The sequence below is a fragment of the Trachypithecus francoisi genome, unplaced genomic scaffold (genome assembly GCF_009764315.1).
Source record: "Trachypithecus francoisi isolate TF-2019V2 unplaced genomic scaffold, Tfra_2.0 Lachesis_group7, whole genome shotgun sequence".
In the NCBI taxonomy this organism is placed as follows: Eukaryota; Metazoa; Chordata; class Mammalia; order Primates; family Cercopithecidae; genus Trachypithecus; species Trachypithecus francoisi.
In genome coordinates this window covers 11,659,071-11,684,176 of record NW_022681472.1, presented here as the reverse complement: position 1 = coordinate 11,684,176, position 25,106 = coordinate 11,659,071, and the positions used below count along the sequence as shown (strand labels likewise).

Genomic DNA, 25,106 nt, shown 5'->3' with positions numbered 1-25,106 from the left:
ACAAAGGGTTTTGGCAGGAACAGGGTTTTGAGGACAAACCTCCCATGGCCAAAGGTATGAAGACAGACAAAGGCGCATAGATAGCCCATCCACCTGTGCTCTCACTCTTCTGATCAGCAGTGTCCAGATGCCTAGCTAAGCTCAGGTCTCCTCTGCAGCTGGACAGTTGGCTTCCCAAATGTCAGCCAACTATTGCAGGGCAGACACTTGGCACCTTACATCAATGATTACAAGAGACAACAAAATTATTATTCAGAATACATGCTTATAGTGTAAATTCAGTGATTACTGAATAAACAAGCAAACACCTGAGTAAGAATGCCTAGTACTGTACTAATCAAAACTGCCCCTGGACATTGTAGAAGAGAGTCCTGTCTAATTCTATACTCCTGCACTTGTTGGTTCTGATCTTTCACACCTTCTCCTCAACATCAATCCCAGTAAACCCCAGAGAGCTATGACAAAAAGGGGTGTGTGTGTGTATGTGTGCAAGTGTGTGTATATGTGTGTATGTATATGTGACTGTATACAGGGATGGTGGATATAAATACAAACATATATGCTTTATGTTCATACGTATAGAAACATATTTCTATGTGCATATATAATATAAATGTATACATACATGCATTCGTGTACATGTCTATGTATGTGTATATATGTACATATATGTATATATAGATGTGTGTATCAAAGCATTATTTCCTCAGAAGACAAATTGGAAGGATGAATTCAACTAGAGGGAAGACAAATCTACTAAGGATTTCAAAATAGAAAAATAGGAAATTTTGCCCCAAACTGATTGTGCCAGAATACTACCCCTGCTTACCTAGTAACAGAATGCTAATGTTATTGGAGGAGCAATATGCCCAGCTAAGAGATGACATTTCTCAATTTCCTCTGAAGATGGCAGTGGTCATGAAGCTAAAAGCAGAAGTAGCAGAAGCAGGCTTTGGGGAAAATGGTCTTTTTGCTTTTTGCCTTCCCCTTCTTCCTGGTTGGAACTTAAATGTGATTGTTTAACACTAGCAGCCACATGGTGAACCTGAGAAAGGAAGCCGCAGGCTTAAAAAGACATGCTAGAATGACAGAAGAAAAAAATAGTCCAACAATGAACCAATCTTACAACTTTATTTCATGGATTCAGCAAATATTTATGAAGAACCGATTGTGAGTTATACCCCTCACTGGGTACTAGGAATACAAAGTTAATTTGTCCAGTCCTTCCCCTTGAGAAATTCATAGTCTAGTGGAAGAGAGAGACATGGAAAGCAGTAATTATGGGATGCTAATCTTAAAAGTATTTCAAAACACTTCTCTTCTGCCATAATATATTTGATTCATATCATTTTTGTTTTCCAGGAACTTGTAAGTACACTGAGAGTTCATTGACGACATCCATAATAGCATTTGAGACTCATTCTTAAATTAAATTAAATTAAATTCAACAAATAATTACTGAGTGCTTGTCATATGCAAGACATTGGCTAGGTTTTATGAGGCATACAAAATTTTGGAGTAACAGTCAGTTACATGTAGCCTTCTGTGAGTCCCTGAGAGTCACAAAGCATGACAAATCCACATGGTGAGAGTCATTCTTTTCTTTAGAATCCTCCATTGCAAGAAAGAATTTTTTAAAAAATACAGCAAAATGATACCTGTTTTAGAGGAAGGCCAGTTAGTAAATGTAGACAGAATGCTAAACCAGAAAATCAGCATTTTCATGCCCAAGTGGAATCACTGATTTAGGCAAGGGTCATTAACAGATGTTAAAATCTTGAGGTGCATTGCGCATTTATTAGAATGGCTAAAATTCAAAGCACTGACAATACCAAATGCTGATGGAGATGCAGAGCAACAGGAACTCCTATTCATCGCTGGAGGAAAGCAAAATGGTTATAGCCACTTTGGAAGACAGCTTGGAAGCTTCTTACTAAACTAAGCATACTCTTACCACATGATGCAGCAGTTGTGCTCCTTGGTATTTATCCAAAGGAAATGAAAAGTTATGCTGACACAAAAACCTGCACATAGATGTTTATAGAAGCTTTATTTGTAATTGTTAATATTCAGAAGCATCAAAGATGTCTTTAAGTAGGTGAATGGATAAATAAACAGTGGTACATCCAGATCATATAATATTATTTTGTGCTATAAATAAGCTATCAAGCCATGAAAAGACACAGAGGAATCTTAAATGCATACTACTAAGTGAAAGAAACTAATCTGAAAAGGCTATGTACTGCATGATTCCAACTATATGACATTCTAGGAAATGCAAAACTATGGAGACAGTAAAAAGGTCTGTGGTTCCCCAGGGTTAGGAGGAAGGGGATAAACAGGCAGAGCACAGAGTATTTTTAGGGCAATAAAACTACTCTATATGATACTGTAATCATGGATACTTGTCATTACATGCTTGTCAAAATCCCAAAATCCGTAGAACATAAAACACCAAGAGTGAGCCCTAATGTAAACTATGGACTTTGAGTGATGATAATGTGTCAATGTAGGTTCATCAATTGTAACAAATGGACCACTCTGGTAGGGGATGTTGATGTTGGGAGGACTGGGGCAGGTGGGGATTATATGCGAACTCTGTGCTTTCAATTTCCTGTGAACCTAAAACTGCTCTGAAAAATAAAGACTATAGTTTAAAGAACCATTAGGCAAAAGACTATGGGGAGCAAGAGTCAACATGGTGACCAAGTACCATTCCGCAGACTTCTAGCAATTATTAAGTGGGAAACATGCCTGAACAATGGATAAAGCTTGTGGTTGCTGCCTTCCCCTAGTGACTGAATTTACCATCATAATAACAGAACAACCTGACATTAGACATTTTCATGTGTTGCAATAAAGTGTTCCACATCATGGATGACATTTTCTTGATAAAAATATTTAATCTGAGTATAATCAACTCTCCAATTCTAATTTAAAGTTTGAAGAAGATACAGGGAACAGAAGTCCAGTTAAATGACACCATGAGAAAAGAAAGACAAACAGAGAATATGGGGCACTCTACATGACATTTGGCCGGGACTCCTCAAAAAGTCAGTGAATAGATAAATCAATAAATTTTTTAGAAAGATGAAGCAGAGCTGTTCCAGACAAAAGATATCACAACCAAATGCAATGCATGACTCTTAATTGGATCTTTGAGACAAATGGGGAAATTTGAATATGAATTAGATGATAGTATGAAATTATTGTTAATTATACCAGGTCTCATTTTATTGGAGTTATACAGAACAAGTCCTTCTTAGGAGATGAAGGCTGAGTATTTGCAGTATAATATGATATTTGCAGCTTACTTTCAATAAGTTGCCAGAGATAGAGAGGAGGAGATAGAAAGCAAATATGGTGTCCGGGCATGGTGGCTCATGCCTGTAATCCCAGAACTTTGGAAGGCCGAGGCGGGCAGATCTCCTGAGGTCAGGAGTTCAAGACCAGCCTGACCAACATGGTGAAACCTCATCTCTACTAAAAATACAAAAATTAGCTAGGGGTGGTGGTATGCACCTGTAGTCCCAGCTACTTGGGAAGCTGAGGCAGGAGAATCACTTGAACCCAGGAGGTGGAGGTTGCAGTGAACAGAGATTGGGCCACTGCACTCCAGCCTTGGTGACAGAGTGAGGTTCTGTCTGAAAAAAAAAAAAAAAAAAAACAAGAAAGCAGTCAGGCACAGTGGCTAACACCTGTAATCTCAGCACTTTGGGAGGCCAAGGTGGACAGATCATGAAGTCAGGAGATTGAGACCATCTTGGCCAACATGGTGAAACTCTGTCTCTACTAAAAATACAAAAAATTAGCTGGGTGTGATGGTGTGTGCCTACAGTCCCAGCTACTCATGAGGCTGAGGCAGGAGAATCGCTTGAACCTGGGTGGTGGAGGTTGCAGTGAGCCAAGATTGTGCCACTGCACTCCAGCCTGGTGACAGAGCGAGATTCCATCTTAAAAAAAAAAAAAAAAAGAAGGTAAAATGTTTAGCTTGACTGTTTGGTTCCAGTTTGGGTTCTTAGAACATTTATGGGCCATTTCCCAGAGTTTTCTGTATTGGTAAGTTTTCATAACACAAATTGGGAGAAAATATTGTATCCTGACAATCAAATTGTTTAGATGACGCTGCAATTGTGTTTCACATTTTCCTAACAGAACTAAGGAAGCGTTTGTGTCCTCCATGTAGAAATAAAGATTTCAGGATACCCACGGGAAGCCTGACATAATGGCAGTGTTATGCCTATAAATTACATCACAGGACATACCTCTATTACAGGCCACTGTGGGAGTTGAAAGTGCAGGCCGTATACCATATATTGCATATATTGCACTAATAAAAACACAGGTGAAGCCCAGGGAAATTCTCACGGTTGACACTCCTTTATCTTGCACATCGAGAGATCTCAGAAGTAGTGAAATAGTAATTTCAGTTGAGAAACAGTTGAGAAATAACCCAAAGTTATTTAAGAGCGAGCTTCTAGCTACTGACACGAGTGCTGTTTGCTTCAGCCCCTGTGAGGACGCCCGTGCTACCCGAGTGCAGTATTTCTGCAGGTAAGATTAGTTTATTTAGCCACTCGGGAGAACATTCTAAGTGTCTGCAGCTGAGAATGAGTTTCTCTGAGCATGATTTAGTGCAATTTCTAAATAGGGGTGTGAAGTCATTCTATGATCATCTCCAATGTCTCTTTATTCCTCTTTGCTCATTGTTGTTTGCTTGCATGGCTTTTGGCAAGTTGAGGAGAAGAGGTGGTTAAGGACACGAGAGAAAGCCAAGAGAGAGTGGAGGGAACGTGCTTGTGTGTGCCACACACATGTGCCTGAATTCCTGTCCTGGCCCCTCACTGGGGTCCTACACCTATCAACAAACTTGTCTCCCATGCCCTCCTTAGCAATTTCATAGTTGAGGCACAACGCTAAACAGTAGAGAAAAGCTTCCCATGCCTGCATGTTTGGCATCTTTATGGCCAGCTGGCTGCAAACTCAGTGCCATACTCAAAGAGGCTCCTGTACAAGTGATAGAAGCTAATATTTGCATGGCATTTTACAATTTATAAAATGCTTTGTTATATTTGATATTTGAAAATGTATAGCATTCCTGGGAGTTAAATATCATGCCCACTTCACAGACAAATACACAGAGGCTCACAAAGGCAAACCTTGCCCAAAGCCCTCAACTAGTCGATGGCAGGGCCAGCAGTTGAATCCACGTCTCCAGAGTGAATCCCACTCATTCCACCCTGCACAATGTGGGTGAACATGGTACTAATACTCTCCATTCTCATGGCCTATTCTTCAACCTGAAGCACTCACTACATGCCTGAAAAATGAAAGAAATCCTTGTGATTCAAGACCCAGTTAACTGAAGTCATTTGGGGAGTTACATGTGTAGTAGTCTAAAGAATAAGAGCCCTGGAATAATAGAATCTGGGCTCAAATCCCACTTCTACCTACAAATGGTGCAACCCTCAGCGAGTTATGTCACCAAGGCTCAAAGATTTTATGTCTTTAAAATCTGCCCTAGTAATCTGTGACCTACCTATGGGTTAAATGAGATTAGTGTAAGAAAGTGCCCTGTAGGGAAAGGTAGTTGTTAACAAAAAATATTTCCATAATCATTATTTATATAAATTTTAAATTTGACAATTGTGTCAATTGTTGTTAATTTGTATGTTTTGGAGAATGAAAGGTAAATCTCAAAGGTAAATTTCCTTGTGCAAAATGCTCTCTGTGTACTATAATTGTTGCTGTAGTATCATGGATTTATCAGTTACCTTTTTCCTTATTAGGACATTCCTTTCTGCAGTCAATCAACATGGATGTGATTGCAGATATCGCCATAGTTTTGGGAAAATTTCTATATTACTTTTTGGAATCTTTGGTTTACAAGATAATTCCCAAGACGAAAAAGAATGTTGCTGGAGAGATTGTACTTATAACGGGAGCTGGAAGTGGACTTGGGAGGCAATTGGCCATACATTTTGCCAGACTTGGAGCCATTTTGGTTCTATGGGATATTAATCAAGAAGGCAATATGGAAACGTGTAGACTGGCCAAAGAAAACGGTGGTGAGAAAGTGTTTCCCTATACGTGTGACTGTAGCAACAGACAAGAGGTCTACAGAGTTGCTGATCAGGTAAGCTGACTGGTGTTCTCTGCTTCTATTCCCAAGGAAAATATTGCATCTCGTATGCACTTTTACAGATAGAAGTTTGCCATAAATTTCCCTCGAGCTCTCTATGTGTTTCCTGCTTGACTCTGCATGTCAGACATCAGACTGTGTAAGCTCCAAAAGGGAGAACAGTGTAAACAAGGCAAGTGGGAATCTGAGAAGACTGAGCCCAGAGCTGCCCAGCTGCGTTTTCGGGGGTCTCATTCACCGGCAGGAGTTGGTGGAAAAGAGGCCTCCTCCTGGCTTTGCAGCTCATTGGTTATACAATGTTTAACAAGTTACTGGCCCTTTCTAGGCCTGTGTTTCTTCATCTGTAAAATGAAAGGATTGAACCAAATGACCTTTAAGATGATATCCAGCTTTAACTTAACTTTCTATGTTTTGTGATTTGTGAGTCCTCTTTTTGTGTTGTTTGTTTTTGAGACATAGTCTTGCTCTGTTGCCCAGGCTGGAGTGCAGTGGTGCCCATCTCAGCTCACTGAAACCTCCATCTCCCGGATTCAAGCAATTCTCCTGCCTCAGTAGCTGGGATTACAGGCCCACACCACCATGCCCAGCTAATTTTTATATATTGTTTTTAGTAGAGACTGGTTTTCACCATGTTGGCAGGCTGGTCTTGTACTCCTGAGCTCAAGTGATCCGCCCACCTTGACTTCCCAAAGTGCTGGGATTACAGGCGGGCACCAGCGCACCAGGCCGATGGTTTGTGATTCTAATGCATCATATCCATTATCATCATGTACTGAGGCTATATAAGAAATATACAGTAAAAAAATATATAAATATAAATATGCATTTAGCATATTTTAGACCAAATTTCCTCTTAGACTTCGCCTGTTGATATTTGTTCTAACTCCACATTAAATATTAACAAATACTCTAAATTGCAGCTACCATTTGTTATGTAGCTAGCAGGTACCCTAACAACAATGGGTCAGCTTTTGAGTAGCATTTCAGCCATGTTACCTCAAGTATGGTGTGGTGAGGCCGGATGCAGATGGAGAGAAAGAAACAGAATCAAGCATTTCCATTTTGTTTTGCTCACTATCCCTGGGGCCGAACACAGTACAGCCTGCAGGACCATGAAGGGGAGCACTGGGGTCACTCATGAAGCAGGGAGGTCGGGCCAGTGGTGGGGGCCTTTATGTGTTTTCCTCAGAAAGGAATGGGCAAGGCAGGGTAAGCATGTTCAGCCCTGGTTAATTAGAATAACTTCAGGGGGCCCTAGGGCATAGAGGCTGCCCCTGGTTGTCTGGTACTTGGCCCTGGCGTGACTGGGGTGGGCATAGAGCAGCCCAGAGTGTGAGGACTCAATAAGGGAAGTGTTTGGATATGTGGACTTAACTGGCTGCTCAGGAAGGGGAACTGATCAGCCTCTAGCCATTGCCTCAAATTGGTCAAGACAGCACTAGAAAAAAACCAAAAGCCCACTATATTACAAATAGTTACTATTCTAAGCACATTACACACATCACAACTCACTTAATCAACACAATACCACCTTCTCAGATATACATCATTATCATCATCCCCACTAACAAATGAGAAAACTGAGGAACAAAATGAATATGTAATTTGCCCAAGATCATAAAACTAATGATTAGCCAAAACCCAGGCAGGTTGAAGCCAAAGTGTGTTCTCTTATCTACTATGCTATGGCCCAAAGGGGTGCAAACACTTTGATAACAGAATCTCCAAGAGATTTTCCATCCCTTTGGCATCAATCTAAGCTCTACATATGGAATTCACTTATTGATCCATTCAAAAAACATTGATTGAATCCTACTCTGTGACACTTAACCTTCTGAAGCACCCTCTTCACCCTTATCCATCATTTTCTATTGCCTTCTTCTTTATTTGATGGTCCCACAGGATTTTTTCTTTATAATTCATCATGAGCTAATGCAAGTATTGTATTGTAGATCCTTAGGCATGTTTTAGTACAAAGCAAGTGGAATCAAAGTTAGACCTCATTTGTAAAGGGAAAGACACATGGCTGGAAAAGTTCGTAGACGAATATATCCAGGATGAGCTCGGGAAGTAGTCTAACAGAGCTCCAATCCCAGTACCACTAACTAGCCAGATCAGGACCCTGGAGAAAGTTTTTTCTTCCCAAGTATTATCCCATATAATCTTCACAAGGAAGTAGGTACTATCATTTTCTCCATTTTACTAGCGATGGAGCAGAGGCAGAGAGAGTTTAAGGAACTTACCCAGGCCATAGAGCAGACAAGTGAGGGACCCCATCACCTAGGACAGACCCCATGCTGCATCCCCAAAGGGACATCAACAATATGTGCATAATGGAAAGACCCCTTCATAATCCTCTTTCTTTGATCAAAAGTATTGTAATCTCCTGCCCTTTTTCCCCACTGCCAACTGGCTAAATCTGGTTTTTTTTTTTTTTTTTAAGATAATTTGTCATAAAGTTACTTTAAAGCTGAGGAATTTCTACATGCAAGATAAAAATATCTAGCTTCAGAGAAACTACATGAAAAAAATGAGAAAAAAAAATCGCAACTTGGGAAAATAAATGTCAAAATGCAACCCCTAACAAATCTTTCCTTCTTGGTCAACATTTTCTTGCTACTTAGTAGAAACCAGACTAAAAACTTTAACCTAAAATTATCTTTTCACATTAAAATGTTCTTCTCTGCACTCCTATAAATAGAATTTTTCTCAGCCAACTACTTTATATGCTTTTTTTGTATAATTTCAATTATGTAGCAACTTCCAAGAAACCTAAATACTAGGGTTGTACTTAAAGACTTTCAACAAACCACAGGCCTTACCAGATTCCTTGAAATTTGTGGAAAGGTGAATAGCAATAACAGTATTCTGAAAGTGCGTAGTCATTAACTTCCCAAAATTAGACTGAGGTCACATTCTCATCTCCAACATAGAAAACCAATATATTAATAAATTGCTTTTGTTAAAATAAGCAGGTTCATAATTTATTTTCAAATGTCCAGATCCAATCAATCATTAATATTTATTTGTACGTGTGTGTGTGTGTGTGTGCATGTGCACACACATGAGACTTGCCTGTTAAGGCAATAATCATTTTGACTAGAAAGAGTAGTAAATTTGGGGGAAAACAGCTTTTTGTGTGAATTTAAATTGGGTGTGAATCACTGTTGCTCTTCTCAAAAGCTGTGGGTCTTTTGGCAAGATCTTAATTTCTCAGAGCCTGTTTCCTCACCTGTATACTAGGATAATGATGGCTCCCTAGACTGCCTCTTGGAGTTACAGTGAAAATTAAATCCCATGATCTAGATAAAATTTCTCTTGGCCCTGTTGTCCCTAAGGCTCAGGGCTTCTTAAACTGCATGACAGCAGCCACTGGGCTTTTCTTAAGTGTTCAGGAACATATTAAGCTGAAGATTCCACCTCTTTCTTGGGTCCCTGTTTCCACCTCATTAGTCTTGATGAGCACTTGCTCACACTGATTGCTTCACCAAACCAACGGGATGCCCTTCTTTAAAAGTTAGTCTCCTGTGGATGTTTGCCTCTGCCCTGCCTCTCTCCCTAGTAAAGGAGTCTAATTCCTCAGCCCAGCATCAGCTCGGCAGTATTAACTATTCCTTTCCTAGCTCATTCCAATCTACTACATCAGCAGCAATATTTACCTTATTCTCCAAATCGTGTTATCTGGCAGGCTCAACTAGCAGTGCATGGACCAGGAATTAGAAAACAAAGTCAGGGCAGGCAGTGCTCCTTGTTTAGAAACAAAGAAACAGATGGTTGTATAAGCTGAGAGATCCAGTTCAGGGGAGGAAAGTCTTAATTGCTGTTTAAACATACTTCATGGTTTGCCATTGGGTCAGCTTTCTCAATGTCACCTACAAAGTCGTAATAACGTGAATCAAAAAGGTGAAGAGAGGAAACCAGTCCCTCAGGTGTTTCCTGAAGCATACTCTTCTCCGAGCAGCGCTTGTGGTATACTGGGGTTTATGCAGGCAGATGAGGTGGGCAACTTAGGAGGGAAGGGTGAAGGAAAATGAATGAGGACTTAAGAGGCATAAGAGCGGCACAGCTCAGGGACTCAAGGCAACATGAGTCACAGAGAGTAATTCGATTCGACAGGGTCTGTTGGATAGAAGAGCACAGAAACATGGAATCCCTCGGCAGCAGATGAAAGGCACCCATGTTTAGGATGTGTTCATGCCGAAAACTGATCCGGCTTGAGGGAATGAGATATGTCTTGCCTTCCTCCTCAAAGAGGAGTAGGGGAGGTGATGCCCACAGAAGCAGGCATCAGACACCCGCTGATGTGCTGTGGAAAAACCTGTAGGCCATCTGAAGGGAAGCGTCCTGAGACATGCAGGGAGGCAGTGTCACTCAGACTCCACTGCCATTAGTGACCCGGGAATGGGCAGTCGTGTAACAGAAATGGGAGGTGAGGAAAATATGCTGCAGGCCGTCTCCACACAAAAAATCCAGAATCTGGCTAAATCTGGTTTTTTTTTTTTTTTTTAAGATAATTTGTCATAAAGTTACTTTAAAGCTGAGGAATTTCTACATGCAAGATAAAAATATCTAGCTTCAGAGAAACTACATGAAAAAAATGAGAAAAAAAAATCGCAACTTGGGAAAATAAATGTCAAAATGCAACGTCTCAGTTGAACTAATGCTTGCCTTCCTCTGGCCAGGTCAGGAAAGAAGCTGGTGATGTGACTATCCTCATTAACAACGCTGGTATAGTCATAGGTAAGTTCTTCCTCGATATTCCAGATCACATGGTGGAAAAATCCTTTCTTGTAAACGTCATCTCTCATTTCTGGGTAAATCTCTTTCTTTACCATTTTCTTTCGTTGGTGAGTATGAAAATTCCATGCAGTCCTATAAGCACTTGTTCGTGCATTTCTCTATAAACATACCATTTGGGGATTTTCCATTGAAAGATGTGGGGTCTCAATCCTTGCAGGGTTTATCTGCTGTGCTTTTCCTGATCTTGTTTTATTCCAAATTATCAGAGTAATTTCCTTCCCTCTACCCTCTGCAGTTTGTTCTCAAGACTTATTAGGCTGTTCAGAAATCTTCCCACCTAAATACAAACTGAGAGTGACAGCAATTATACAAGAGAGATTTAATTTGGCCATGAGTGCAAAAGGAGCTTGTGCAGAGACAGGGGCTATTTTTAGTGTGGTGGTTTATGGGCATGCAGGACTAGGCATTCTAATACAGGAATTAAGGGTGGGATGGATCACAATCACCACCATTTATTGAGTACTTGCAGCCATGATGCCTTTTTCATTCTCATTTTACAAATAAGGAAACTGGGGCCCAAAGTATTTAAATGAGTTCCCCAAGGTCAAGAAACTGGTAAATGGTGACCCATGCTTACAGAAGGAAGAAGTGTGGAGGAGGGAAAAATTACAGAAAGAGAATGAGTGAATTCATGACTCAGGAGTGTCTTTCCTGAGGCCTGGAGTGGTTTACACAATGTTGCCCAGTAGGGCTGTCTTTGATGGGGGAAATGCCCTTCATCTGTGCTTCCCAATATGACAGCCTCTAGTCATCTGTGGCTACTGAGTACTGGAAATGTGGTTAATGGGATTGAGGCACTAAACTTTTAACTTTATATCATATAATCTATTTAAATGCATGTTTATTTATTTATTGAGACAGAGTCTCACTGTTTTGCCCAGGCTGGAGTACAGTGGCACAATCTCAGCTCACTGCAATTTCTATCTCCTGGATTCAAGTGATTCTCCTGCCTCAGCCTCCTGAGTAGCTGGGACTACAGGTGCCCACCATCACGCCCAGCTAATTTTTGTATTTTTAGAAGAGATGGGATTTCACCATGTCAGCCAGGCTTGTCTCGAACTCCTGACCTCAGGTGCTCCGCCTGCCTTGGCCTCTCTAAGTGCTGGGATTACAGCTGTGAGCCACCACACCCAGTCTTAAATGCATATTTAAATAGCCACACATGCCTAGAGGCTACTTCCTTGGTTAGTGCAACTCTAGAAAGTGGGTTGAGGCTAAAGGAGAGAGGAGTTACCAGAGATGTTTTCACTAAGAGGGTTCATACTTGATGCTGCCAGGGGATGAACAGGGATCAGTGGCAAATGGGGCCTGTGGGAGGAACAGGTGCTGAAACCAGGGTCTTGGGAGACGTGGGAAAATGGGGACAGGTATGGCCCCAGTCCTCTGTGTCTCCGAAAATAGGACCTTGGAATGGGCTTCCTTTACGTGTCACCTGATTCCTCGCTCTTTCCATGCTACTCTTTTATACCACTCTCCGTGGAACTCAGAACTATATCCTTGGTCTTCTTCCTTGGTCACCGAAAAGCTAAATGGGAACCCCCACTAACCTATTTTAACCAATATTCCTTGAGCACTTACCACAGTGCTTGCCATATAATATACTTCCCAGAAACATTTGTGAAAACCATTGATTTCCTTCCCTGTACTACCCTACCCCAAATATTTCCTTCAGAAAGGGGAAACGTCATCTTACTAAATGGAGCTAGGGTGCATTCATTCCAATCACATCACAAATCTAGAAATCATCCTGATTCCTCCCTTTCCCTCACCCCACATCTTTGGCTGTCCCTGCACAACATGCCCAAGTCCATGTCTCTCCCTTCTGCTGCCAGCCCCTAGATCAAGCCATCCTCCACTCTCACCAACAGCTCCTCAGGGCCTTCCACCCTCAACACTTTTGCCTTCTAACCCATCTTTATATGGGAGCAAGATGATCTTTTCAACAGGTTAATCAAATAATCATCTCACTCCACAGCTCAAAAATATTGGGACTTCCAAATGCACTTAGAATAATATACAGTTGCCTGTCATGGCCTCCCTTATCTGTCCCTCACCTCTCATTCTCTCTACTTTCTGCTAACTTTCTACATGCCAAGGTTCCTGATTAAACTCCAGAGAACATCAAGCTCTTTCTCATCTGAGCGTTTTTGCACAAGCTGTTCTCTCTCCAACAGGAATATTCTTTCTCCTGACTCACGTAGTAGCCCCTTCTCATTCTTCAGGCTTCATGTAGCCTCTGAACTTGTATCTTTATGTTGTGTGTGTGCTCTGTTGTTTGCCTTGAATCAGCTCTACAGGTGCTAAGAGCTATTAATAAACACACATAAGCCTTCTGGTTGTGTGTCAGCAAGCCTAGAGACAGATAATACTGAGCAACCACTGAAACCAGAAAATCAACTTCCATCTGAAGATGATGGAAAGACTCTTGATTCATCTCAAGAATTAGAGAGCTTTTTAAAATTTTGTTCTACTGCTCTTACTAGCTCATCTATTCCAAGGCTGTGAAACCAAGGCCAAGAAATATGTCTCCACCGGGTGCTGCCTGCAGTACTTCTAGGGAGAAATTGTACTGCCGTTCTTCTAGTAAGAGATTTGCTTTTTTATCTTGAGGTCTCTCAAACCTGCCAAGGCTACTGGTTTGCCAGGAAGTGACCTCCCTTACTACCTGTAAGGCTGGAAGGGGACCTATGACCCATAAAGCAGGTATCAGTTCAATTTCCTAAGGAGACAGCTGGTTCAATATATGAACAACAACCATCATCCCTAAAGAATAGGCTTGTCATACATGATTAAATTAAACTTATTCTTAAATGGGGCACACCTGTGCTCTGGTTGCATTATCAAGCTATTCATTATATCCTGGAAAAAGAAGGCCTGGCTCTTACTGAACAGGTACAAATAGGCACATCACCATGAAAGATGAAGGATCTCAGTAAGCCATTGCAATAGAATCTACCCACTGCCTTCAGTAGGTTTGTACACAAGGGCAATTAATAGCTTTCATATTATTTGTAAAATGAGCTTGATTGTATATGAATGTACAATGATTAGAATAAGTTAAATTTCATTCCACACATTTTTCTAAGCTTAACCTATTGTGAAAACATTTGTCTGAATTTCAAGTACTAAAATTATTATCATCCTTACATTCCTTCGAATCTTCACTTAGTTTATAATCTAAACCAAGATCCCCATAAGATATTTTTCCCTGAATTAAGATAGCATTCAAAAAGTTGCGTTCCACTTTGCATTAGCTTCCTGAAGAGAGAACTGGAAACACATCCAGAAAGAAAAGGGGCTTGCTCACATGCCCATCAGAAAATGGAACTTTGACCACATGAAATTTCCCTTACTGATGCTGTGACCCAGACATATACCATTAATTCTGTTCTGCCTGATGCTGGTCAGGGCCTGCTTTCACATAGCCATCTGCTCCTGGACTGAACAGGTTCTGTGGACCTGGCTCAGCCCCAGACGTGACCTTGCAGGGGCCTTCTCACTGTGGCAATGTCAGCCTACACTGGGAAGCCCATTCCAATGAGTCATTCCTTGGCACGGTCCAGGCCACACTGCAACTCTGAGTGTGTCCTTCTGGGCTGTCTTAACAGGCAGTTTCCAGTTTGTAGTACTAGAAGCCTCCAGGAAAGAAGAGGAAGACTAGAAATTACCTACTGATGACGAAACTGAATGGCTCTAGTTAATTCATTTCAAAAACCAAAAATACCAAATTAAGAAAATAGAAACTGCTATTGGGATGTAAGACACAAGTATTTCATAAGAATTTGGTTACTTATTATAGCAAGAGCACTGACAAATCCTCAGGGTCTTTCTAACTGCCCTGGCAAGTGTGCAATCTCTGGGTAAATATATTTGTATTAATAAATTCATCCAAGAAAAGGTGGAGTTTCCTTTTGGAGTTGACAATTTTTCCCCATATTTTCTCAGGGCAGGTCCTAAATAGGGTTCAGCTAATTAGGAAATGTGGAGCATACCCAATATACCTCATTTTCTCTAGCAACCCTGCTGCTAATTGCTGTGTTATGAAATCAGGCCAAGGGAACAGACAATGGGTGATTTGGCCACCTAAGAAGTACCAAAGATGACTCTGAATGCAAAAACACCTCTATAGATTTATTTTTCTAAACAAAAACTATGGAATAGCTGTAATTGGCTGCCTTAAGAGTCAGAGTGACAATAGTTTTGTTTTGATTTTTAAATACACCTAACAGCACATCACAGTACAATTATTAAGGGATTTTAGATCTTTCAGATGTGGCAAATTTTTGGCTATTTGATTTAACAAAAAGTTAATTAGGGCTCAAGTGCTCAGAGTAAGAATATTTTGACAAGATAAGAATCCGTGCTGTCTGGGCAGACTACACAAAGGTAAAAAATAACCTTCCAATACCTCTTATTTACAACAGACTGGAATATTCCAAGAGATTTTAAGCTACGAGGTCCATCATCTTTATCATACTTGTTTCTTTTGTTCATTAACTTTAATATGCTCTTATATGTGCGTATGAGCTTAAACACACACAAAAACTGTATCACTATGTACCTATATCATTTTTAGCGTTCAATGATCACTTTAAAACATAAACAACTTTATCATATTAAAAGTTAAGGTGTGTACTACATTGAATTTACTATCTCAATTGAAGCTTTACAAAAAAAACAAGTCAAAGTGGTGCTGAGTGACTCAATATCTTTTCTCTGTGAATTTTAATTTTTTTAATTGTATTGGTAACCAAAAATTTCTCATAAATTTATGCAACTTAATATTATCTTAAAATATTCAAGCCATTTCAGTTACACTACAGAGCAATACAATCACTGGAGATATTAAAAGCTTGTCAAAGGGACAACATTGAAAAATTATAAAAGGCAATACAAGTGCAGCAACTAAGAAAAAGCAACCTGCAACAGTAAAGTTCAAAAACATCAATCTTTATTTGACAGTAAAGTCATCGTTCATTGTAGCACAATTTAACTGTATGCACATCTGTATTCTTTATAACCAGAAATGTTTTGTGGAAACAAAGATAATCTGTCTGACCCATAAACCAGCGTTGAAAAATTTAGAAAGGGTATTAATTTGGCTTTTCCATGGGAAAAAGAAAAACAAGTCTTACATAAATGCATTAAAATGAAATCGAGCAAATCTGATGTTTTTTTCATTATATCCCACATGTGATAAAATCAGGAAATCCTAATTAACAGGATATAGCTGTTTATCAAACAAAATCCTGATAAACAGCATATAGCTGTTTGTCAAACAAATCTGATTTGTTCACAGATTTACTTTGATTAGGAGTAATGTACAAATCTAGATCCATATGTAATTTTCTACTAATTTCTCAGGCACTAAAAACATTTCACAAAAGGTAAAATACATTTTTGGCAACTAATTGCTGACTCAACACTTACTTTACTCCTTTTTCTTTCCTTTAATAATAGATACACAGCTAGTGAGCACTAGTTATGGGTCCCTATGAGCAATTCGTCTTCTAGAATGTCCTAAAAAAGTGCTCCACTGGTACATAGGGCTGCAAATTCAAACAGACCTTTGTCATTACCTACTACTTTTCCCTCTAGGAGGGAGAACTTTTCTCAACTGAACACACAAGAAGCTAGCCACAAATTCAGCCACAGCCAAAAGTAAACACACATACAGAGACATTTGCAGAAAAAAAAAAGTTAATAGAGAAAGGCAAACAAAACTGAATTCCTAGGCCAGGTACAGTGGCTCATGCCTGTAATCCCCGCACTTTGGGACGCTGAGGCGAGTGGATCACTTGAGCCCAAGAGTTCAAGACCAGCCTGACCAACATGGCGAAATCATCTCTGCAAAAAATACAAAACAAACCAGGCATGGTGGTGCGTGCCTGTAATCCCAGCTACTGGGGAGGCTGAGTCATAAGAATGGTTTTAACCTGGGAGGCAGAGGTTGCAGTGAGCTGAGATCACACCACTGCACTCCAGCCTGGGTGACAGAGAGAGACTCTGTCTCAAAAACCAAAATTCCTAAAAGTGGCTACATCCCTGTGAACAGGTGACTTCCCACCCTCATCATTTTTTTTTTTTTTTTTTAATTTCACCAGTGTTCAGCTGTATCACAAACTATTGTAGGCCACTGCTTTCTCTCCCTTACTCTGGGGAGTTTCACTGTCCCCAGCCATGGGATTTCTTATAAAGGTAGCACTGACACTCACCTTCAATCTATTTCTCAGTTTCATTTTCTTGAAAGTTTCATAAACTTTTAGATATCAATAGTGGTGCCACTGCTGGGCCTCTGTACCTAGGCTTCCTGTCCTTAAACCTAACTGGGTCTACCAGACAGTCACTGAGATGTTCTCTGGGCCTCTGGCCAGATCTTTCATACCTTTGTGTTGAAAGACAATAACCAGCTCTTGTCATTTCTAACTAGTCTACAGTCATGACTGATGCAACAAGAATTTAATTTTTGAAAGACAAAAATGTTACAACTATAAGACACAGATGTATAAATTGCCACCGCACTTGGATAGGAAATGTCATAAGGGGCCAATTGTTCACATCTAAGCAGAAACTTGTCAATTAGTTCAGCAGCTCTAGGGCAAGGTTACTGAGATAAAGAATATCTCAAAAACAAATGTGTCACTCTTTGATCCAGTGTCTGCTCTCTGTTCTACTGGTCCCTTGTAGGTGAGCACATCTTGGCACTCTCTAAAACTATAAATACCAAATTCTGACAATGTTAACATTGCAATCTCATAGAAACAGATTATGAGCATTGCAAAGGTTAGGTTGAAATCATTGATGAGAGAACCAGTAGAATAACACAACCAACAAGATAATGATATTAGAAACGTGGATTTACACAGTGAATGAGAAAAGGAGTGCTGAAATAAGAATAGATCTAAGATGTGGTAGTGCTTTACTTACCTGGGTGTGTTTAGCTTGCACTGAAATTCACTTTTCCTTAAACAATTCTTCCCATTCTGCCAAACCATGAGGGCAAGGGCAAATCTTGTTTAGGGTAAAGCCAGGAAGGTAAATGCAATTAAATTTTAATATGAATTGCTAAAAACTACACGGAAAAGTTCAGCTTACCAGAAAACTAGGTTTTAAGACTTTGAGCCAACCACAAATATAAAATGTTCATTTGATTCAATTAGTACAGTTTACCTCAAAAGAAAAAGAAATCAAATAATATAGATTAGTAAATAATAACCTCTAATCTCATTGAAAACAATGACTATATGGTACTTACTTTTCTACTGCCACAGAATTTAACACATTATGGTGTTAAATAAGTATGTGTTAAATTAGTCAATTCATCAAATACTTATGAAGCAAATATAGTAATGAATGAAATACTGACGAAATGCATTTATACCTTCCAGACTTGTAAGGCCTTCCTTCCTGCCATGATTAAAGCTAACCATGGTCACCTGGTTTGTATTTCAAGTATAGCAGGAGTATTTGGTATCAATGGACTATCAGGTGAGTACTTTGTTTCACCATGTGTCACAGAACTCAGAAATTAGGACTCTTCCAAGATAGATAGAAGCTCTTCCTGCACCAAGGGGAAATCTCTGAAATAGGTGACTCTATTTATAATGCCAGCATTCTCTTCTATTTCCAGAAGGACATATATTCTCTTAAAAAAACAAAAAACAAACAAACAAAAAATCGGAATATGCCTATTGGCTTTGGTCTTCTTGGGTTAGGAAACACTGATATGATTTCCATTTTTTGTTGGATATAGAGTGTGGAGATGTAAGAGTGGAGTGTGGAGATGTAGGAGTGGAGTGTTTGGCCACATAAATTGACTCTGACAGAATGCTTTGTCCCCAAGGACAAGCCAGAGAAAGGGGAAGGAGATTCCTTTTTTTTTTTTTTTTTTTTTGAGAGGGAGTTTGGCTCTGTCACCCAGGCTGGAGTACAGTGGCGTGATCTCGGCTCACTGCAAGCTCCACCTCCGGGGTTCACGCCATTCTCCTGCCTCAGCCTCCTGAGTAGCTGGGACTACAGGTGCCCGCCACCACGCTCGGCTAATTTTTTGTATTTTTAGTAGAGACGGGGTTTCCCCGTGTTAGCCAGGATGGTCTCGATCTCCTGACCTTGTGATCCGCCCACCTCGGCCTCCCATAGTGCTGGGATTACAGGCATGAGCCACTGTGCCCAGGGAGATTCAATTTTTAAATGTAAGATTTAATTCAAATTTTAAGATAATTCCACTTGTCCAGCTCTATTACTAATAGTTCCTCGCTTTGTTTCAGATTATTCGGCAAGTAAATTTGCAGCCTTTGGCTTTGCTGAATCTCTCTTTTTGGAATTAACTATGGTAAAGAAAACTGAAGTTAAAACCACCATCGTGTGCCCACACTTCATCAACACTGGAATGTTTGAAGGCTGTACAAGCAAGTAAGTTAACTCTTAAAGTAATCTTTGCTCTTATAATAATCTTCCACTGTATGTCATCGTCTGATGATTTTGAAGTTTTGAAATATGGAGAGTAAAACAAAAGAAACAATGAGAATGACTAATTTAGTAAAAGAAAATTTCAATATGTATGATATTTATAAATTTATTCAATTTAAAGACAATAATATAGTTGTGAGGTTTATGATTTAGTAAAACTTTAAACCTAAAGTACTAATCAGTATATTAAAATGTAACAGAGAAATTAATACTGAGAACTTTGAAAATATTTAGCATTGTAGTATTGAGAAGATAATTTTTTCCTAAAGAGAATACAAAGGTATAAATAACCTCAGAAATAAAATATTTTGTAAAATTGATTAATATATAGGGGGAAGTATTGCAGAGTGACATTTTGGTATGAAGGTTAAATTTATCTAGAACAGTTCAAACTAGGATGCAAATATAATATGAGAACTTTTACATAGAGAGCCAGTCAGTGAGTATATTGGAAAGTATAAACTGGATATGAGGACAAGCATAGTTATTACAATAATTAAAAAAGAGACTGACACAATCCCAATGACATGCATCAGCTGTATTTGTGGGACATGGAGACAGCCAACAGAAAGCCTGGCTTAGAGGCAATCAAACTATTTAGAGTCTAGTGAAGCTTTAAAATTAAACAGAAAGTTCCAAAACAAGTGGTCAAGAGTTAACAGAATGTATAGGGGAAAGCTCTCCCCAAAGAGACATCTATTAAGCTGGTCAAAATTAGCAAAGACAATCATTCAAAATGTGTGGAGATTTGCCGGGCGCAGTGGTTCATGCCTGTAATCCCAGCACTTTGGGAGGCCAAGGTGGGCAGATAACCTGAGGTCAGGAGTTAGAGACCAGCCTAGCCAACATGGTGAAACCCTGTCTCTACTAAAAATACAAAAATTAGCCGGGTATGGGAGTGGCCCAAGGTCTGTAATCCCAGCTCTTCAGGGGGCTGAGGCATGAGTATCGCTTTAATCCAGGAGGTGGAGGTTGCAGTGATCCAAGATCACACTACTGCACTCCAGCCTGAGTGACAGAGCAAGACTCTCAAAAAATAAATAAATAAATAAATAAATAAATAAATAAAATCTCTGGAGATTGATCAAAGGGGATGCAAAAAATCAAGAAGCATTTGTTGAATAAACTCTATGGAAATTCAGTAAGAACACTAAAAGACCACAGCTCTGGGGCTTGGGACAATCCTTCTTGCCTTTTGGGATAATGGTTTCAGCAGACTTGACAACAAAGTGACAGTTCTTTCACTCTTCCTGGAGGTGAAACTGCTATTCTGGGTGGTTTGACAGCCATTGGAACACTGGCAAATCCCATTTTTAACAGCTCCATGCAGGAGAAGGCTATATTGTGTGAATAACCTCAGCCAGACAGTGCTTGATCATCTTATGAAGGGAAGATCCAGAAAGGGACTCTTGGTGAAGAAGGCAGTTCTTCTTCCCAGAACAGCTCCTTGTTGTGACAGAACAGCTCCACTAAGCTCAGCAGTCAAGTAGCAAGTTCCATCTTCCCCAGATTCCTAAGGCAGGATACTTGTTTTAGGTAGATTTCCCAGGCAATGAGTATTAGCAGATCCCATTATCCCAGGCTCTAGGCTGTGGAAGATCCATACAGGGTAGTGGCAACAGCTGGTTGCCAGAATGGTTCCTGTCATCTCTACCTCCAACCCTTACATCCTGATTGATAAAGATAATTTGGGTAAAGTAGCCATGGAAGAGTAAGTTTTATATTACCCTTATCTCCTGCTCTATAGCACAGAGTAACCAGGTGCTAGGTGAATGTCAAGGTCCTCCTCAAAGACTGGTATCTCTCTGCTTCTGCCATAGGGTCTGACTTCAATTGGGTAAGACCATGAACCAGAATACCAAAAGAACAGGACAACCAACTAGCAAATTGTGGAGGTTAAGAGGCGGGTGTGATAGTAGAAGCAGACCAGCCAAAGCTTGACTAAGAGACGAGCAAAAGAGGCAGTAAAAGATTGTCTGGCTAAAACCACAGTCATCTCTGACAATCAGGAAGATAGTGTGCATGCCCAAGATTGTATCCTCTGAGGAATGACACCAAAACTACACATTGACTGTGGAAGAGGGAGATAGACTTCACTGAACTAGTACAGCCAAGTCACTAAATAAATAAACAAGCCAACAACCATAACAACAAGCCGTATGGGAGAGTATTATCCAGAGTTCCCAAAATATATTATCTGTAATGTCTACTTTTTAACAAAAAATTATGAGCTATTCAAAGAAACAGGAAGGTATGACCAACATAGAAGCAAAAACATAGGTAACAGAAATTGCTTTTAAGGGAGCTCAGATGTTGGACTCAGGAAAGAAACTTTAGAAAGCTATTATACATATATTCAAAGATCTAAAAGAATCCTTGTTTGAAAAATGAAAAAAGGTATTATGACAATGTCTCATCAAATTTCAACAGATTGAAAGTATAAAGAAAAACAAATGTAAATTAGAAGTGAAAAAGATATGATGACAATGTCTCAACAAATTTCAATAAATAGATAGTAAACAGAAATAAACAATGTAAATTTAGAAGCAGAAAAGAAAAATAACTGAAAAGATAGATTCACAAGAGCAGTTCAAGAGTAGATTTGAGTTGGCTGAAAAAAGAATGAGTAAACTTGAAGACATACAGATACAGCTTATGTAATCAGAAGAAAAGAGAGAAAATAAAATGAAGAAAAAAATAGCTTCAGAGAAATCTGGGACACTGTTAAACAAATAAATACATATGTGAAGAGAGTAACATTAAAAGAATACACAGAGATGCTGGGCGTGGTGGCTCACTCCTGTAATCCCAGCACTTTGGGAGGCTAAGGCTCACTTGAGCTCAGGAGTTTGAGACCAGCCTTGCAAATATGGTGAAATCCCATCTCTACTAAAAATGCCAAAAAAAAAAAAAAAATTAGCTTGGCATGGTGGCATGCACCTATAGTCCCAGCTACTTAGGAGGCTGAAGCAGGAGAATCACTTGAACCTGGGAGGTGGAGGTTGCAGTGAGCCAAGATCAGGCCACTACACTCTAGCCCGGGCAAGAGAGCAAGACTCTATCAAAGAAAAAAAAAAGAATATACAGAGAAAGGAGCAGAAAAAATATTCAAAGAAGCAAGGGCTAAAAACTTCCTAAAGTTGATGAAAAACATTAATTTACATATTTAAGAAACTCAGTGAACTCCAAGTAGGGTAGACACAAAGGGTTCCACATCCAGACATATAGTCAAAATGTTAAAAGATGCAAGCAAACCTATATCTTGAAACTAGCAAAAGGAAAAAAAAAAGTCTCATCATATACAAAGGAACCCAAACGTGATTAATGGCTGACACCTCAACAGAAATAATGAAAGCTAAGAGGCAGTGCGATAACATATTCAAAGTACTGGGGGGGAAATTATGCACCAAGAATCCTATATCCAGCAAAAGTCTCTTTCACAAATGAAAGCAAAAGGAAGGCAAACCAAAACAGAGAATTTATTGCTTAGCCTACCGCCTCACAAGAAATATTAATGGAAATTCTTCAGAATAAAAACAAGTGACTCCTGAGAGTAATCTGAATCCACATGAAATAAAGTGACAGTAAAGATGACAAAGTAGGTAATTTTTAAAAGACAGTTCAAATGCCTATTTCTTTTCCTTTCTTCTCTTCATTGATTATAAATACAATTGTATAAATAAAATGCACATAATAGTTTTATTTGGCCTACCACATATAGAAATGTAATATTTTTTACAATAACAGTACAAAGGACATAAGTGGGGACAAAATTATACTGTAGTACATAAATGACACCAGATGGTAACTCAAATCCACAGGAAGAGATGAAGAGAACCAGAAATGAGGGAGGTTGATATGACAAAATCCATAAATATATACTTGTTCTCCTTCATCCTCTCAGCTTCTTTAAAACATAAAACTTACAAAGTAATAACTACAATAATGTGTTTATAACACATATAGACATGTATAACAATAATAGCACAAAAGTGGGAGAGGCATTACAGCTACATAGGAGTAAAGTTCCTATATCTCACTGGAATTAAGAGAGTATAAATCTGAAATTGGTTCTGACAGGTAAAGATGCATATTATATGCCCCAGGAAAAAAAAAACGTAATTTTAAAAATTATCGGCTAGGCACAGTGGCTCATGCCTGCAATCCCAACACATTGGGAGACTGAGGCAAGCAGATTGCTTGACCCCAGGAGTTGAGACCAGCCTGGGCAACATGGTAAGACTTTGTCTCTAACACATATTTATTAGGCGTGGTGCTGCATGCCTGTAGTCCCAGCTACTCAGGAGGCTGAAGTGAGAGAATGGCTTCAGCCCTGGAGGTCCAGGGTGTAATGAACAGTGATTGTGCCACACCAGCCTGAGCAACAGAACGAAACTCCATCTCAGAAAAAAATTATTAAAGGATGCTCCTGTGATCAAAGGGCATAGAGAATTATAAACTAAGTATGCTTAATAGACATCTATAGAATGCTCCACCAAACAACAGCAGAATGCACATTCATCTCAAGCACACATAACACATTCTCTGGGATAGACTATATGCTGAGCCATAAAACAACCATCAATAAATTTCAAAGGAATGAAATCATACAAAGTATGTTCTCCAGACGAAATGAAATTAGAAATGAAAACAGAAGAAAATTTGAGAAATTTACAAATACGTGGAAATGTGACATAGAACTTACATAATATGACTAAAGCAGTGCTTAGGGAAAATTTTATTTTAAAATATAAAACATCTTAAATAAACAAACTAATCTGCCACCTTAAGAAGCTATAAAAAAGAGCACACTAAATTCAAATCAAGCATAAGTAATAATTGTAGCAGAAATAAATGAAATAGAGAGTGGAAAACTAGAGAAAAATCAATGAAACCAACAACCTTAATGATCAACAAAATTAACAAAACTTTAGTTAGACCGACAAAGAAAGAAAAAACAGAGAAGTCTCAAACTACTAAAATCAGGAATAAAAACGAGGACCTCACTACTGGTAACATTGCAGAAAGGAAAAGGACCATAAGGAAATACTATGAAAAATTATGTGCCAAGAAACTAGATAACGTAGATGAAATGGAATAATTTCTAGAGAGACACAAGCTAACAAAACTGACTCACGAAGGAAAAAACATCTGAATAGACTTAAAGATATTAAATTAGTAATCTAAAAAAAAATCCCGCAAGAAAAATCCCAGATCCAGAGTGCTTCATGGGAAATTCTATAAAACTTTTTAAGAAAAATAGCTACCAATATTTCAAAAACCTCCAAAAAAATACAAGAGGACTGACCACTTCCCAACTCACTCTATGAGGGCAGGATGACCTTGATACTAAAACTACACAGAGACATCACAAGAAAATAAAACCAAAGATCAATACCTGTTATGAACATAAACACAAAAATCCTCAATAAAATACCAGCAAATTGAATCCAGCAACCTATCACATTAATACATCATGATTAAATAGGATTTATCCTGGGAATGTAAGATTGGGTTAATATTTGAAGAGAATTTAATACAGTATATCATATCAGTAGAACAAAGAACAAAAGCTGCATGATCATGTCAAAACACACAGAAAAAGCATTAGATAAAATCTAGCACGCTTTCAAGATAAAAACACTAAGAAAGTAGAAATAAAAGGGAATTTCCATGACTTGATAAGCGGCATCTA

General features: G+C 39.2%; 1 protein-coding gene across 1 annotated transcript in view; it reads left to right on the top strand.

Moving 5' to 3' along the window:
* Positions 1–4,490: 4,490 nt before the first annotated feature.
* The window catches only part of LOC117078997 (short-chain dehydrogenase/reductase family 16C member 6-like), a 29,177-nt gene continuing 8,561 nt past the window's right edge, over positions 4,491–25,106 (top strand). Inside the window, exons 1-5 of the mRNA XM_033202602.1 lie at positions 4,491–4,554; positions 5,790–6,136; positions 10,825–10,956; positions 18,331–18,430; positions 19,210–19,354. Of these exons, the coding sequence (XP_033058493.1) occupies positions 5,816–6,136; positions 10,825–10,956; positions 18,331–18,430; positions 19,210–19,354 (698 nt within the window). The 5' untranslated portion in view covers positions 4,491–4,554; positions 5,790–5,815. The remainder of the gene's footprint in view (positions 4,555–5,789; positions 6,137–10,824; positions 10,957–18,330; positions 18,431–19,209; positions 19,355–25,106) is intronic.